The sequence below is a fragment of the Cebidichthys violaceus genome, unplaced genomic scaffold, assembly GCF_023349555.1.
Source record: "Cebidichthys violaceus isolate CVI_PGR_0920_01 unplaced genomic scaffold, fCebVio1.0.p SCAF_5, whole genome shotgun sequence".
NCBI lineage: Eukaryota > Metazoa > Chordata > Actinopteri > Perciformes > Stichaeidae > Cebidichthys > Cebidichthys violaceus.
Window position 1 is genome coordinate 2,342,589 of NW_027176705.1, and position 13,106 is coordinate 2,355,694.

The 13,106-nt window shown below is 42.2% G+C and overlaps 1 protein-coding gene across 1 annotated transcript; it reads left to right on the top strand.

Moving 5' to 3' along the window:
• The first annotated feature begins 6,872 nt into the window (after positions 1 to 6,872).
• On the top strand, positions 6,873 to 11,990 carry irx6a (iroquois homeobox 6a). The gene is made up of 7 exons (XM_068730730.1): positions 6,873 to 7,059; positions 8,166 to 8,450; positions 9,197 to 9,306; positions 9,574 to 9,866; positions 10,058 to 10,720; positions 10,922 to 11,033; positions 11,438 to 11,990. The coding sequence occupies exons 1-6, from the start codon at positions 6,994 to 6,996 to the stop codon at positions 11,026 to 11,028; spliced, it is 1,524 nt and encodes a 507-aa protein (XP_068586831.1). The 5' UTR covers positions 6,873 to 6,993; the 3' UTR covers positions 11,029 to 11,033; positions 11,438 to 11,990.
• Positions 11,991 to 13,106: the final 1,116 nt, after the last annotated feature.

Sequence of the window (13,106 nt, forward strand, 5' to 3'; positions counted from 1 at the left end):
CAAATCTTTGCTCGTTTACAGTGTGTATCCCTAAAGCAGGCCATCCTCCGTGTAAACCCGGTTGTAGGTGTCCTTCACATCTCATAATGAGCAAGCTTTTTGATGACTTCCTACTCTACTCAACTCTTGACCTCATATAATGGCTAATTTATGAGAGTAGATGATGTTGATAACCAGTTGCTTACAGCTCAAAACTGCGCTGCATAACATAAAAGTTCTCCTGCCCAAATTTGGCCAAACATGAGAGAAAAGATGCCGATGCATACCATGACCCGTCTGGTGTTGACAGCGGTGGCTGTGCTGTGGCCGGTAATTGGACTGACAGTAATAGGAACTGTCTTTCTGCCTCTGCGGGCCCTAGAGATGGGCCACAATGCTGCTGTGAATTTAGCAGCTGCAGTCAGATGGAAACCATGTAACTGCAATTTTCCTCGTCTTCCTTTTTCTTCCTCTGTTTGAACGCTGACATGATCATTTATGAGTTGAGTGAATTTCATGACCCTCGGGCACTTGAAACCTGGTCAACCGCCAACATGCGATTTCAGAAATACATGGTTGTCAATGAGAAAATGAGCCCTCCATTCGTCATTCCAGAGGAACTTGTTTTTTCGCAGATACATGTATTTACCCGACAGCAGCGTTTTGCTGCTGCTGGCCCTCCGCCTTGAGGGAAAGTTCGGTTTGAAGTCGGCATCCATCTCGGCGAGGACCACACAAACACAAACACGGGGCAAAGTAGCAATGAGGTAGCTTGAACAGACCTCATTACTGCCGGTGACTGAAAATACATATTTGATCATATTCAAGTCCAAATGTGAACGTTAATTCACAGGGAGACGCAATGCCACCGCAGGAGCTTTGACACACCCAGAATAGACATGTACACACACCACTTGCCGGCAAGAACACACATAGACAAAGAGCCTAAGGCCCCGAGATGAAAGACGGCACATGGATCCACACATCATATGATCGACCCACAACCTACCCCTCCACACACACACACACACACACACACACACACACACGTCTCCAGACACCCCGGGGAGAAAAGAGACACACATTCCTCCCACTCGTTCACCGTCTCTCTATCTCTCTTACACACACCTACACTCACACGAGCTGTGTGAGCCATGCTCTCTCTCTCTCTCTCTCTCGCTCTCTCTCTCTCTCTCTCTCTCTCCATAAGCAGTTATTTCCCAGAGTCACTGCCAGCACTCTCTCTCAGTGACAAGCTACAAATCCCTGACACCACCGCTGATGATAGCTTTACAGTAGAGCCTCAAGGGGACTCTGCCAGCCAGCACACACAAACAACACACACATGCCTCTCTCTCTCTCTCTGTCGCGCTCTCTCCCTCTCCCAGGAGCCCCAGGGGCCTCTGGGATATGCGGCTCCCAACACAAAATGCCTAGGGTTTGTTTGAGTTAAACATCTGAATACAAGCAACTAAAGTGGCAAGTGTACAAATGAAACGCCAATTATGGCTGTCCATTAGTGTTCAGATTCATGTTTGAATTGTGGAAAACAAAACCAAATGGATATATGTGTAAATACGTTCTTTCAGGATACACATTGTCTTGTAAAGTCAAGATACCAATCAAAGTATACCACAGCACAGTGGCACTAGATAAACAGCAATCAAACTTGTACCATCATCAGTTATCGTCATTTTTTTCCCCCCTCACCAGATTGATTTATTGAGACAGTCGTCATAATGTCACACTCGCTCTATCTCTTTTTTCTCTCTGTTTGATGAAGCTTTAATGACTCCCTCTGTGTGCTGTAATTATTCAGCAGCCCTGGGGATGTTTGTTTTGGCGTTAACCGGCCGGCCACTGCTGTGACTGTATCCGCCCATTGCTCTATTATTTCTCATTACAATATTCATTACTTTTCTTTCCATTTTGGATAATTTTGAAGTACTAATAAATGCTCTTCACAGGGGAAGTTTGTGTGTATGCCGTGTATGTGTGCGTGAGTGTAATAATTCCAGATCGCAAGTGCCTTGGATTTATTGGCATATACCAATTTGGCTTTAATGAGATCACACACCTCCAGGTAGGTGCAGCTTCATCCTCTGCTCGGCTCGGGCTTCTCCCTCCGTCTCTCCGTCTGCCTGCCCTTATTACCATTTCATACACCCCCCCTCCACCTCCACCTCCACCACCACCGCCGCTGCTACCCCCCATCTGATGAAAAACCAGAAAGGCTTTGTGTGGTTCATTAAGTCAGCATAGGAAATGTATTAAGTAGGAGAATAGGGCTGGGAGCTATTGAGTGTTGACTTAACCTTTCCTTCTTTTTTTTTCTTTCTTTTTCCACCCAGTGATGCTTCTAATGGAGGATGCGTGCACTACTCAGTCTCATTAGTAACCGCATGGATCCGTTAGAACAAGATATAATTGAGGTTTGGACTTGCTTACTCTTAAATATGAGCGTGAATGTACTGTAAGGGTGAATGCCTTTGTCTGCGAGTAGTTAAATGTTCTACATGATCTGTCTTAGTTCAGATAGTATGTCTTTGAATTGCCGTAGTTTGTTGCAGCTTGTTTCAAATAAAGAAATGGACACATTTGACCTACTTTCTTAACTTTATGGTGCGCTTTGTGTTGTGACTTTCTCCGTAAATGCGGTACTCTAAAGAAGACTCTTTGATTTTACCACCAAATGATACAAATGATACACGATTTAACTCCAACTTGAACAGGGCTTAACAGTTTAAGGATGTCTGTTACACAATCCTGTTGTTAAAAAAATACACTTTGTGATATTGCTCTTATGGGAGAGTAGTACTCTATGTAGTACCCTAAACCAACCAGTTTGCTAAACTTCAAGCATGCCTTAAGGACATAAAAACCTGGATGACCTGCAACTTCCTGATGTTAAACTGCCTTTTTTCACCTACGTAACATTCCAAAAATCAGACACATCCTGTCTCAAAGCGATGCAGAAAAATTAGTTCACGCATTTGTTACTTCTAGACTAGATTATTGCAATTCCTTATCATCAGGCTGCTCTAATAGGTCTCTTAAATCTCTCCAGTTGATCCAGAATGCTGCAGCACGTGTACTAACAAAAACTAAAAAAAGAGATCATGTATTAGCTTCTCTGCACTGGCTCCCTGTAAAATCACAAGTCAAATTTTAAATCCTTCTCCTCACCTACAAAGCCCTAATTGGTCAGGCACCATCATATCTTAAGGAGCTTATAGTACACTATTACCCCACTAGAGAGCTGCACTCTTCGAATGTGGGGTTACCTGTGGTTCCTAGAGTCTCAAAAAGTAGGATTGGAGCCAGAGCCTTCAGTTATCAGGCTCCTCTTCTGTGGAACCAGCTCACAGTTTCAGTCCGGGGGGCAGACACACTCACTACATTTAAGAGTAGGCTTAAGACTTTACTTTGTGATAAAGCTGATGGTTAGGGCTGGCTCCGGCTTGCCTTGGACCAGCCCCTAGATATGCTGCTATCGGACCTGGCTGCCGGGGGACTTAGACCAGGATACACTGAGCTCCTCTCTCCTCTTCTCTCTCTCCGTCTGTATGAATTCATGTCCCATTAATGCACATTACTAACTTTGCTTCTTCACCGGAGTCTTTCTCGCCTCACAGGTGTCCTTGGATCGTGGTTATATCTGGGACCGTGGTCCTGCCTCCTGCCATGGCCCTGCTGACACCTACTGCTACTATCATTTTTATTATTAGTCACATTACTATTACCGATACCATTACTGCTTCTATTATCATTATTATTCTACTATATCCACTGCTGCTGTTATTATTAGTAGTCGTAATTTTTTCCATCATTCTTCTGCTTACTACTTTCATTATTTTAATAATTTATGTCAGATGCATTGAATGTGTTGTAACTCTGTTATGCTGTTCATTCTGTACGCATGACATATATTGCACTTCATCCTGGAAGAGGGATCCCTCCGCTGTTGCTCTCCATAAGAATTCTTCCTTTTTTTTTTTTCCCCGTTAAAGTTTTCTCTGGGAGGAGTTTTCCCTGTACCGATGTGAGGGTTCTATGTTAGAGGATGTCGTATGTGGACCAATTTGTGATTTTGGGGCTATACAAAATCAATTGAATTGAATTGAAATGAAACCTCTAAAACAGACTTTGCCAAAAGTTTTTTTCATAAAAAAACAAAAAACATCTGAGGAATCACTAATTATTGTAGTCAGCCATTTAGCTGCTGAAAAAACAAAACCTTGTAACAATGTGAGTACTAAGTAATCCAGACAAAACAATGTAAAAATGTCTCATTCAGGGGTTGTCACACATTTTAAAGGGAAGGGCACTGCGGCCAGTCTGCCATTACAATTAGTGTTCATTTTGGCCTGATTCAGTAAGATCTACGCTGACTGCTGGACATGCATTATGCATGAGTCTGTCCATATGCACTTGGGCCATCATGCATGCCCTTGTAGAAAAGCATCGACCACCGGCATGCAATTACATTTAGCTTGTTTCAACCTTCTCCGTGTGCACATTCTCCTATGGAATAATGGTTTAAGCATGAAATGTGCATTATCCTTTGATAAAAAAGTTCTGATATCCATCATTGATGGTAAATGGACAGTTAAGTGTTAAATACTGCTCTTTCCACTGCCCACGTGAAACAATGTATCTACATTTTTATAGATAAACTGAAGGTTTAATGTTCATTTAGGGTTTGAGAAAATTCTCCAACCTACTTCTTAAGTTCATTAAAAACAATTTAAAGAGCAACTGAACTATCTGAAAACTGCATTGTCAAAAAGCAGAAAACAGGGCTGTTTTTCTTATCTCATGAAGTAGATGAGAAGTAGAGATACGTTGTTTTCCTTTATTTTATCCAGAACTCTTTAAATAGCCATAGTGCAGTGGCTTTTCACTTCTTGTCCTCAGACTGTTTTTATTCATGACAGAAGGATATATTTGAAAATAGTTATATTATAATCAAGTTGGTCTGTCCCTTTCATTTGTAGATATACTGGATTTCTATTTTTTTGCTCTGCGCTCATTTTTTGTGTGAGTTTTTGCAACTTGAAATGTTTGGGTGCAGAATGAGCCTGGCTCTTAGCTGGTGAAAGAATCAACAAGTTGGGCAACAGAGAGAAGATTATTCAAAGAACAATTCTACCACATGAAAGGTGTCATTCATTTCGGTAACATAGGGAATATTTCTTAGTTTTGAGGACCAACAAGTTCTTAGTTGTAACGTAGTAACTTAGTAACTTAGTTGTCTTAGTTGCAGTAAGCACTTGTCAGAACCAATGTTGCAGTGTGTGTGAGAGTTGCTATTGCCTGTGGGTGTTTACTGCCCATACACTGTCCAGAGCTTGGACCATAACCAGTCTGTCCACTTTATCTCTGTGGAAAATCTCTTGACAGGAGATCTCCATCTTCTACACGCGGCTCTTTAGCGCCCCTCGGAGAGGAAGCCCATAATCGCAGATGCGTCTCCAAGGGAGGAAACGCCATACATCAGTTATGGAACGGCAGGGCACCGGGGAATTTGGCACAAGGTATCAGTCGTGACAACGGAAACCTTACACAGCCCTAGATAATCAGAAACAGGCAGATCGTATGACTCAGTAGGACTGATCATCGCTGTCACTGTCAATACAAATATAGTGTGTATAGGGGGAATAATAGAACCCCCTCCCTCCCTCCCTCTCCCAGCTCAACATCACACGAGGAGGAGACACAGCTTGTTTACGTTTATGGGAGAGAGCGAGAGAACTGGTGATGGTTGAGCTGCTGATCTAATAAGGCTTAAAATTATTTCTCGTTTCATTCACTGTGAGGCAGCATCATTCCTTACCCATCTTTCAAGTGAGCATCATTCAATTAAAATGCAATTCTCGTCGCCCCCATCCACGGATATTTAATTAGACTGTAGAGCAGGGCTTCCACTGTCTTTTTTTTCTAGCACAGCTCTTCGGATTTCACCTCTAAGGCATATTTTCACTCTGTTACTCGTTGGTTAAACAAGGGCATGTATCCATTTGTTAATTGATACAATTACGCATTACGCGTAATGGTCACGTAGGTCTCCAGGCGCGCATCAATCACTGGTCTATTGACCTGCCCAAAACCCCTCTAACCGTTCCTGCTGGGACTGCCCCTCTCTCTAATAGAGAAAGATAGAAACATCATCGTCATTAACTCCGGGATGGACCTCTGGCCAGAGAGCCAGAGGTCGAGATTAAATAAAGAAGAAAAAAATGTGCTTATTCGAACAGCTTTAATTGTGATGGATTGTAAATAAAAGAAAGTGTTTCAAACAGAAAATACCCAGCAGACTTTGTTGTTAAGGTGTTTGCTATTTGCCTGGGTGAAAAAAAAAGAAAAAAGTAATCTCTCTTGCTGAATGTGTAAGTGTCTGTGATATTTCACAAGACTCTTTTTTTTCAAATTCATTAAACTTCACAAAGGGTTTCCATATGTTGACAAGTTACAATTCAATAATAAAGAACAATAAAACAAATTTCCGAGGCGTTATCTCAGCAATTCGGCGAAGAAGAATTCTATTACAAAAGCGGGACAAGCCTGTGTACAGTGCACCTTAAGAAACCCCTGCCTTGGACGTGATTGGCAAAGACATTATTCTATCCTTGGTACCCTGCCGTTCCGGGATTACAGTGACGTCACGCTGATACCCTTGCATGGATGAATGCTAAAGAACTATAGAGCCACAAATAATAGCACAAGCAGAGTCCATATCTTGCAAGTCTTACGTTATCCTTTAAGCCTCCTTCAGCTAACACAACAACAATTTTTTTTTGCACTTAATGACGCTTAATTTCATTTCTTATCGGGTCCTTTGGGGGGGATTATTCATTCATATAAAACAATCTGCAGCTGGTGCCATCCTAAAGTCTCCCTCCTATGAGTGAAGTCATCTATTATTGAGCGAAAGGCCGTGCGTGGAAATGTGTGTAAGACGGTGGATTTGAAGTAGAATTGGTTGCAATCGATCAAGGGTGAAGAATATTGCTGATGGTAACAAAAGAAGCAGCTATGTCTTTCTCGCAATTTGGATACCCTTACAATGCAACTTCCCAGGTAAGCCTCTTTGCTTTTTATTTGTTCTAAGTGTTGTACACACACACACACACCACACAGACACACACACACCAAATGTTTTTTTGTGCATATTGTCTTGTATTTCACTATAGTCAGAGCATTTTTCTCGATAAGAAACATTAATGGCTGAGGGACTTCTTAGACAAAGACTGCTATTTTCGTGTGGTGCTTTTGTTGTGGAAACCAAATATCGATATACACGCACCCGTGTCCAATTACACTGAATTATGAATGAACTCACGTGTTTTTCTGATGACAATAGAGATGAATGTCACATATTGCTCACTACGAGGTGTAATTGGGGTGTAACGCATGCTGTACACATTCGTAAACTTTCTCTTTTAATGAGACGTGTGGGATGTCAGACACCTTGCATTCTAATGACAGCTTTTAAAACTTAACTGTAGTGGTTTATTTACATTTAAAGACACTATTATTGCGCTTAATGAGAAGTTTGAAGAAGTTCAAGTCGATCAGGGGACAAAAGTTACTCTCATGGAAAAGTTGTCACACAACTTTTATCTCGATAATATTTTTAACAATCAGTACATTTTGCACAAAATTTAAATATTTCTAACACGGTGGTGAATTACTTGCACAGTGATATTACCTTAGATTTTTCTTATCTAATTTTGAAACCGATGATAAACTGGAGCAGGTCACTTTTACGCACGGATTGCGCACACCTTTCTCCATCTTAATATCCACTAAAAATAATTATAATTCATTTTTGTATTAATACATAGGGATAATGAGGTGCCATCGCTTATTACACGTTTACACAATGTAAGCTACTTTCTCTCATTCCAGGAGTCCACTGAAAAGTGACTTACCTTGAATTAAGGCAGCTCACACGTTTAGATAATGACACCTGATTCAGGATAATTAAACTGAGGTGAACTGAAAGCAAGCTCACGTTTTCACACGTTTCAATTTAAAGGCTCAACATTAAACTGCCTGAGCAACTTAACTTGGATATATATTTTGCAGCGCATCACCCACAGTCACTTCAGAGTTGTCACAGGCATCCAGATGAGAGCTGAAACAGCCAATGACCATGTCTATCCACGATTCTCTTCATGCAGTTTTTCGTGTCGGCAAACCCCAGTACGACTTGCTGCGATTCGATTTCCAGGTCGGTCTCTGATGGGACAGGCGGCTCCCAGACCGCCGCTGCCGCCGCCGCCGCCGCCGCTGCCTCCTTCTGCTGCCCGTCCTACGAGAACCGGCTCCTGGCGAGCAGCCGGACGGAGCTGAACGCAGCGCTGGGGATGTACAGCTCCCCCTACGCCGCAGCGGCTGCCGCCAGCCAGAACTACGCCAACTACTTCCCCTACAGCACCGACCCATCCGCTATCTACTCCACTCTGGTGGGCTCACTTCAGCCTCATCCGATGCGTAAAGGGGAGGGGGGTTCAGGCTAATCGATCAACTGGGTTTTGTTCATCAATTTATCTCACTGCAGACGTATCCGTCTCGACAAGCCGTTTAATCCAGCATCCAGTCTCATCTTCTTCCCCTTTAAAAGCAAATCAAAAATCCCGTCCCTTAGGTGAAGGGAACTAGTGTAGAAACAATGCAGAGGAACTTGTCTCATTTGAATCAAATGTAATTGTATTATTATAATGTAATCCTCCTTATTCTGCCTTGTTTTAAAAACACTGGCTCGTGTATCTGTAGCTTATATATTACATTATATATTACTTATCTCTCAGAATAATTCACTTTGAGAAAGTAAGATTTTAGAGTGGATAAAGGACTAAAAGACTTGTAAAATGGATATTTCACAGTGCAGCTGTGACTTTTATTTCTTTATTCTTATTTATTTTAAAAAAAAACAAGTCAGCTAACATGTTCTGTCCATGGAAATGTTGAACATAGTGTCTGCAACTGTAAAAAAAAATAACAAAGTAAATAAAGGCTACAAACATTGCTCTTTAAACCTGTTAAGTTACATAAACAAATATTATGTCATGTTTTCACTTTTGGTTAGATTGATTTATTCTTGTTTAAGAAAAAATGTCTTCAAATGTCTTCATTATTATTTTCAAAAATCCTCAAAATGCTGAGAACTAATAAATGTTGCATATACTAACAACCTTTCTGTCTTTTACAGAATCCACAGTATGACATTAAGGACAGCACAGGCACTTTACACTCTGGCATCACTCAAACTGCTGCATACTATCCCTACGACCATTCGCTGGGACAGTATCAATACGACAGGTAAATGCTATGTTCTTTTTTCCACTTTCTGTAATATGAGCGTCAGCAGACCTGACACTGATCATTAAAAGCAACCTTTCACAGGATGCATTCAGATCAAGGGTCAGAGTGTAATTCCATACTGATACCTGCATGGAGCGAAGCTGCATGTATTTCAAACAGCAGGGAATAGGGATGAAGGATGTCTGAGTGACTAGTCTACGACATCCTTCTCATAGTGCACTAATGGACACTGTCTGTGTGTATTTCTATGTGAACCTTCTCCAGATACGGGACAGTAGACTTTAACGGCACAGCCAGAAGAAAGAACGCAACTCGTGAAACCACCAGCACCCTGAAAACATGGTTGTATGAGCACCGGAAGAATCCCTACCCCACCAAGGGAGAGAAGATCATGCTGGCCATCATCACAAAAATGACCCTCACCCAGGTGTCCACCTGGTTCGCCAACGCCAGGAGGAGGTTAAAGAAGGAGAACAAGATGACCTGGTCACCAAAGAATAAGGCCAACGACGACAGGAAGGATGACTTCAAGAGCGACCAAGACTGTGTCACCAAAGGTAACCCTTTATTTTGGTGGCAGAAAGTTTACATACACTAAATATAAGTGAATACAGTTGCCAATCATATGGACCACAAAGTGTAACATGTATATTTATATTTCAAAGTTTTCTGAACAAAGTTATTGTCCCCCTCAGTTCACAATATCAACAACTTTTCAAACTGTGCTAATCGCCTTTCTTCCATGCAGATTCTAGTGATTGCAAGGAGGAGAAGGATCTGCATCTCAGTGATCTGGAGGACATGGACGACGACGACTGTGACAAGTTGGACAGTGACTGTGAAAAGGTGGCTGCAGATGAGCAGGACCTCCACAGGGTCATGGCAGTATCCGGAGCCCCTCATAAGAGAGACTGCGGCTCCGAGCTGCACCTGAGTTTAACCAACAGCTTCCACACGTTCCCCTGCGCCATCAAAAGTGTCACCACCCTCCCTCCTCTCCCGTCTGACTTCCTGGACCCGGCGGTGTCCAAGGCACCGTCTTCGACCGGCCCCGCAGGAACACTGTCCCTGTCTCACTTTGAAGCATCGGATAAGCCTCGGATTTGGTCTCTGGCTCGTACGGCAGCTTCGGGGGTCATACTGAGCCCTCAGCAGCATGGCTCGGAGCTGAGGACAGGCAACTCAACCGGGGACTGCCAGCTCCAGAGCACCAGGCTTACTGGACAGTGCGGGGGCATGAGAGGCCTCCACGAATCTAGCAGCATCACCAATACTGAGAGCCCATTCTCCGAGGGCTTATCCTTGCACTCAAAAGTCTACGGCACCGGCAGCTACAGTCACAAGGACCTCCAACTGCACTGTTCATCCTATGCTACCCTCCCAGACACATGTCAGTACTCCACTATTGAAGGTATGTCATCTTATACCTGCACTATATTACAATGGATCAAATTAGAGAGGTATACAGGAAGAAACACTAGCTTTGCCAAATATATTTTTAAAAATATAGAAAAGTCCAAAAGTCCATTTAGGGTAATGAAGTGAGGAGACGCTTTCTGCCAACTTGCACCCGAGGCAAGTTTCTTAGATATGCTTTGATTTGGTTGTGTAGGATTCTCTGGTGGCAAAGCAGAGACACAGTCATCTGACCTCAGTGAAGCCTGCGGGACCCTACAGGATGACAAGGTCACTGCGTTCAGACCAGTGATGAAGAGGTGAAGCAGGTGAGAGTCTGCACTGAACTGGAAGAAACCAGCAAAGTCACGGCACACACACATGGACGCACACACACACACACACACACACACACACACACACACACACACACACACACACACACACACACACACACACACACACAGAACAACAGCATTGAACACTCACATTTGACACAGACACTCTTTTTTGTTTTGTTAAATATATGTTTATTGTATCTAAATATAATGACTGCCAGGTTGAAGTGATGGGTTACTAATATACATGATGGCAAAAGTAATTTATAATAACCATCAAAGTGTATGAGACAAAATATTAACATTTCTAATGCAATCAACTTGAAACTATAATACCTATTTTTATAAAGAGTGTTTATTCCTTATTTTAATTCCGTTTTTTTCCCCTCTCCTAGATGGCCGGAAACAGTACCACAATAAAGAATGGGACATGTAATATGCACTAAAGGACACACTGGCCGAGTAGCGGCCTCGATATGACACATGGGAGCTACTTGGCGCTGCTGCAGTGAGAGGCTGTCAAACTGTGGACGTGGCTATCATTTTGCACAACTTTGTTTTTATGGTGTAAAAGACTTTATGCAAACAATTCTAGATGCAAAGGTGTGAGAAAGGCCAAGTTAAAACGGCCGGATTTGTGTATGGCAATCGTGTAGTGTAGCAAACCTATTTATTTCTCTGTGTATTTATTATTTTGTTATGTTGTCTGTTTGTTTTATTATTTGACGTGTTTATTGGTTGGATTCGTATCTTCTTTGAGTGTTCTGTTACCTGTTGCGTTTTACTGTGGCTTCGTTTCATTTTGCCTGAAGTAAAAAAGGAAAAGCTTGTCGGACATAAAGTTGACCATAAAAGGACCGGATCCCCTGTGTTGCGCGTGGAGGATTTTTGTCATTGTGTTGAAATGTGAGCTTCTTCTGTGTTTGCCTATCATGGCATTTTTTTTTTCTAAGAATACAATTTTTTTCCAAGAGCTTTCGTTGTCTGTGTCATGGTTATTTATAGAGCCAATCGGCCAATTAAAACATTTGCGGATGTGCATTTGATCAAAGTTGATCATCTTGACTCGACGCATAAAGCCGCAGCGCTGATAGAAGGTCATAATTCAGAGGACTAAGGACGTGAGTGAAATCCACAAGTTGCGGAAGAAAGGGGACATCATCCCTCTATTGTCAGCATCTAATCAGAAGTGGCACCGAACACTTTGTTACTGTTCAGGCCAAGCAGCGAGGCAGGGACATAGGATGAATGCTGCTTTGTCCCCTGTGTAGCGAGCCGCTGCACTAACTTAACATTGTGTTAATTAAAAGGTCATTTGTAGGATCAAACCCGGCAGAGAAATTCACATGGTCCATCAAAGTCCCTTTGATTTGGCTGTTTTGCCTATAGTCCATCTCGTTATGGGCTGGCTTTGGTGACTCTCCTACAGACAGCTGGCATTAGATGATCACTTCAGTCTATGATGTGCGCTGACGGGCTCAACAACGTGTTCATCCTCACATTTCAAACTTTTAAAATCAAACAGTTTCGTATCAAACGACAAAAGTCTGCTGAAACTATACTTGCGGTTGTGATATTGTTTTTTAACTCACTATTATACTGCAAAATATGCGCACAAAAATATATATAAATCCATTTCGACAAGCTTGTGAAACTCATTATGTTACTTTAAACAGTAAATTAAGCTCTGATGACGTTTGAACTACTTGTCTGAATAAAGCTATGAGGAAAAAGCTTTCTTTCCTATCATATTCCTGAAACCAGTGAATTATTACGACATCAGCTGGCGAATATTGTCATTGTATGTCTAAATTTAATTCCAGGCCACCACTGAAACAATACCTGCAAAGAGCCGCACGCCCTCGCAAAATGTAATTTGAGGTCGTAGGCTATTTACGGGATTATGCTCGTAATAAAAGTATTTTCCGTATTAAGGCAATTCAGGCTGAATTCACAGGCGCTGTGGTCATCCTATGCGTCCTTGACCAATGGCATCAAGTAATGCATCAAACCTAAATCCAGGAATGATGAGGATGAAGAAGGTCAGGAATAATAATGTAGGCA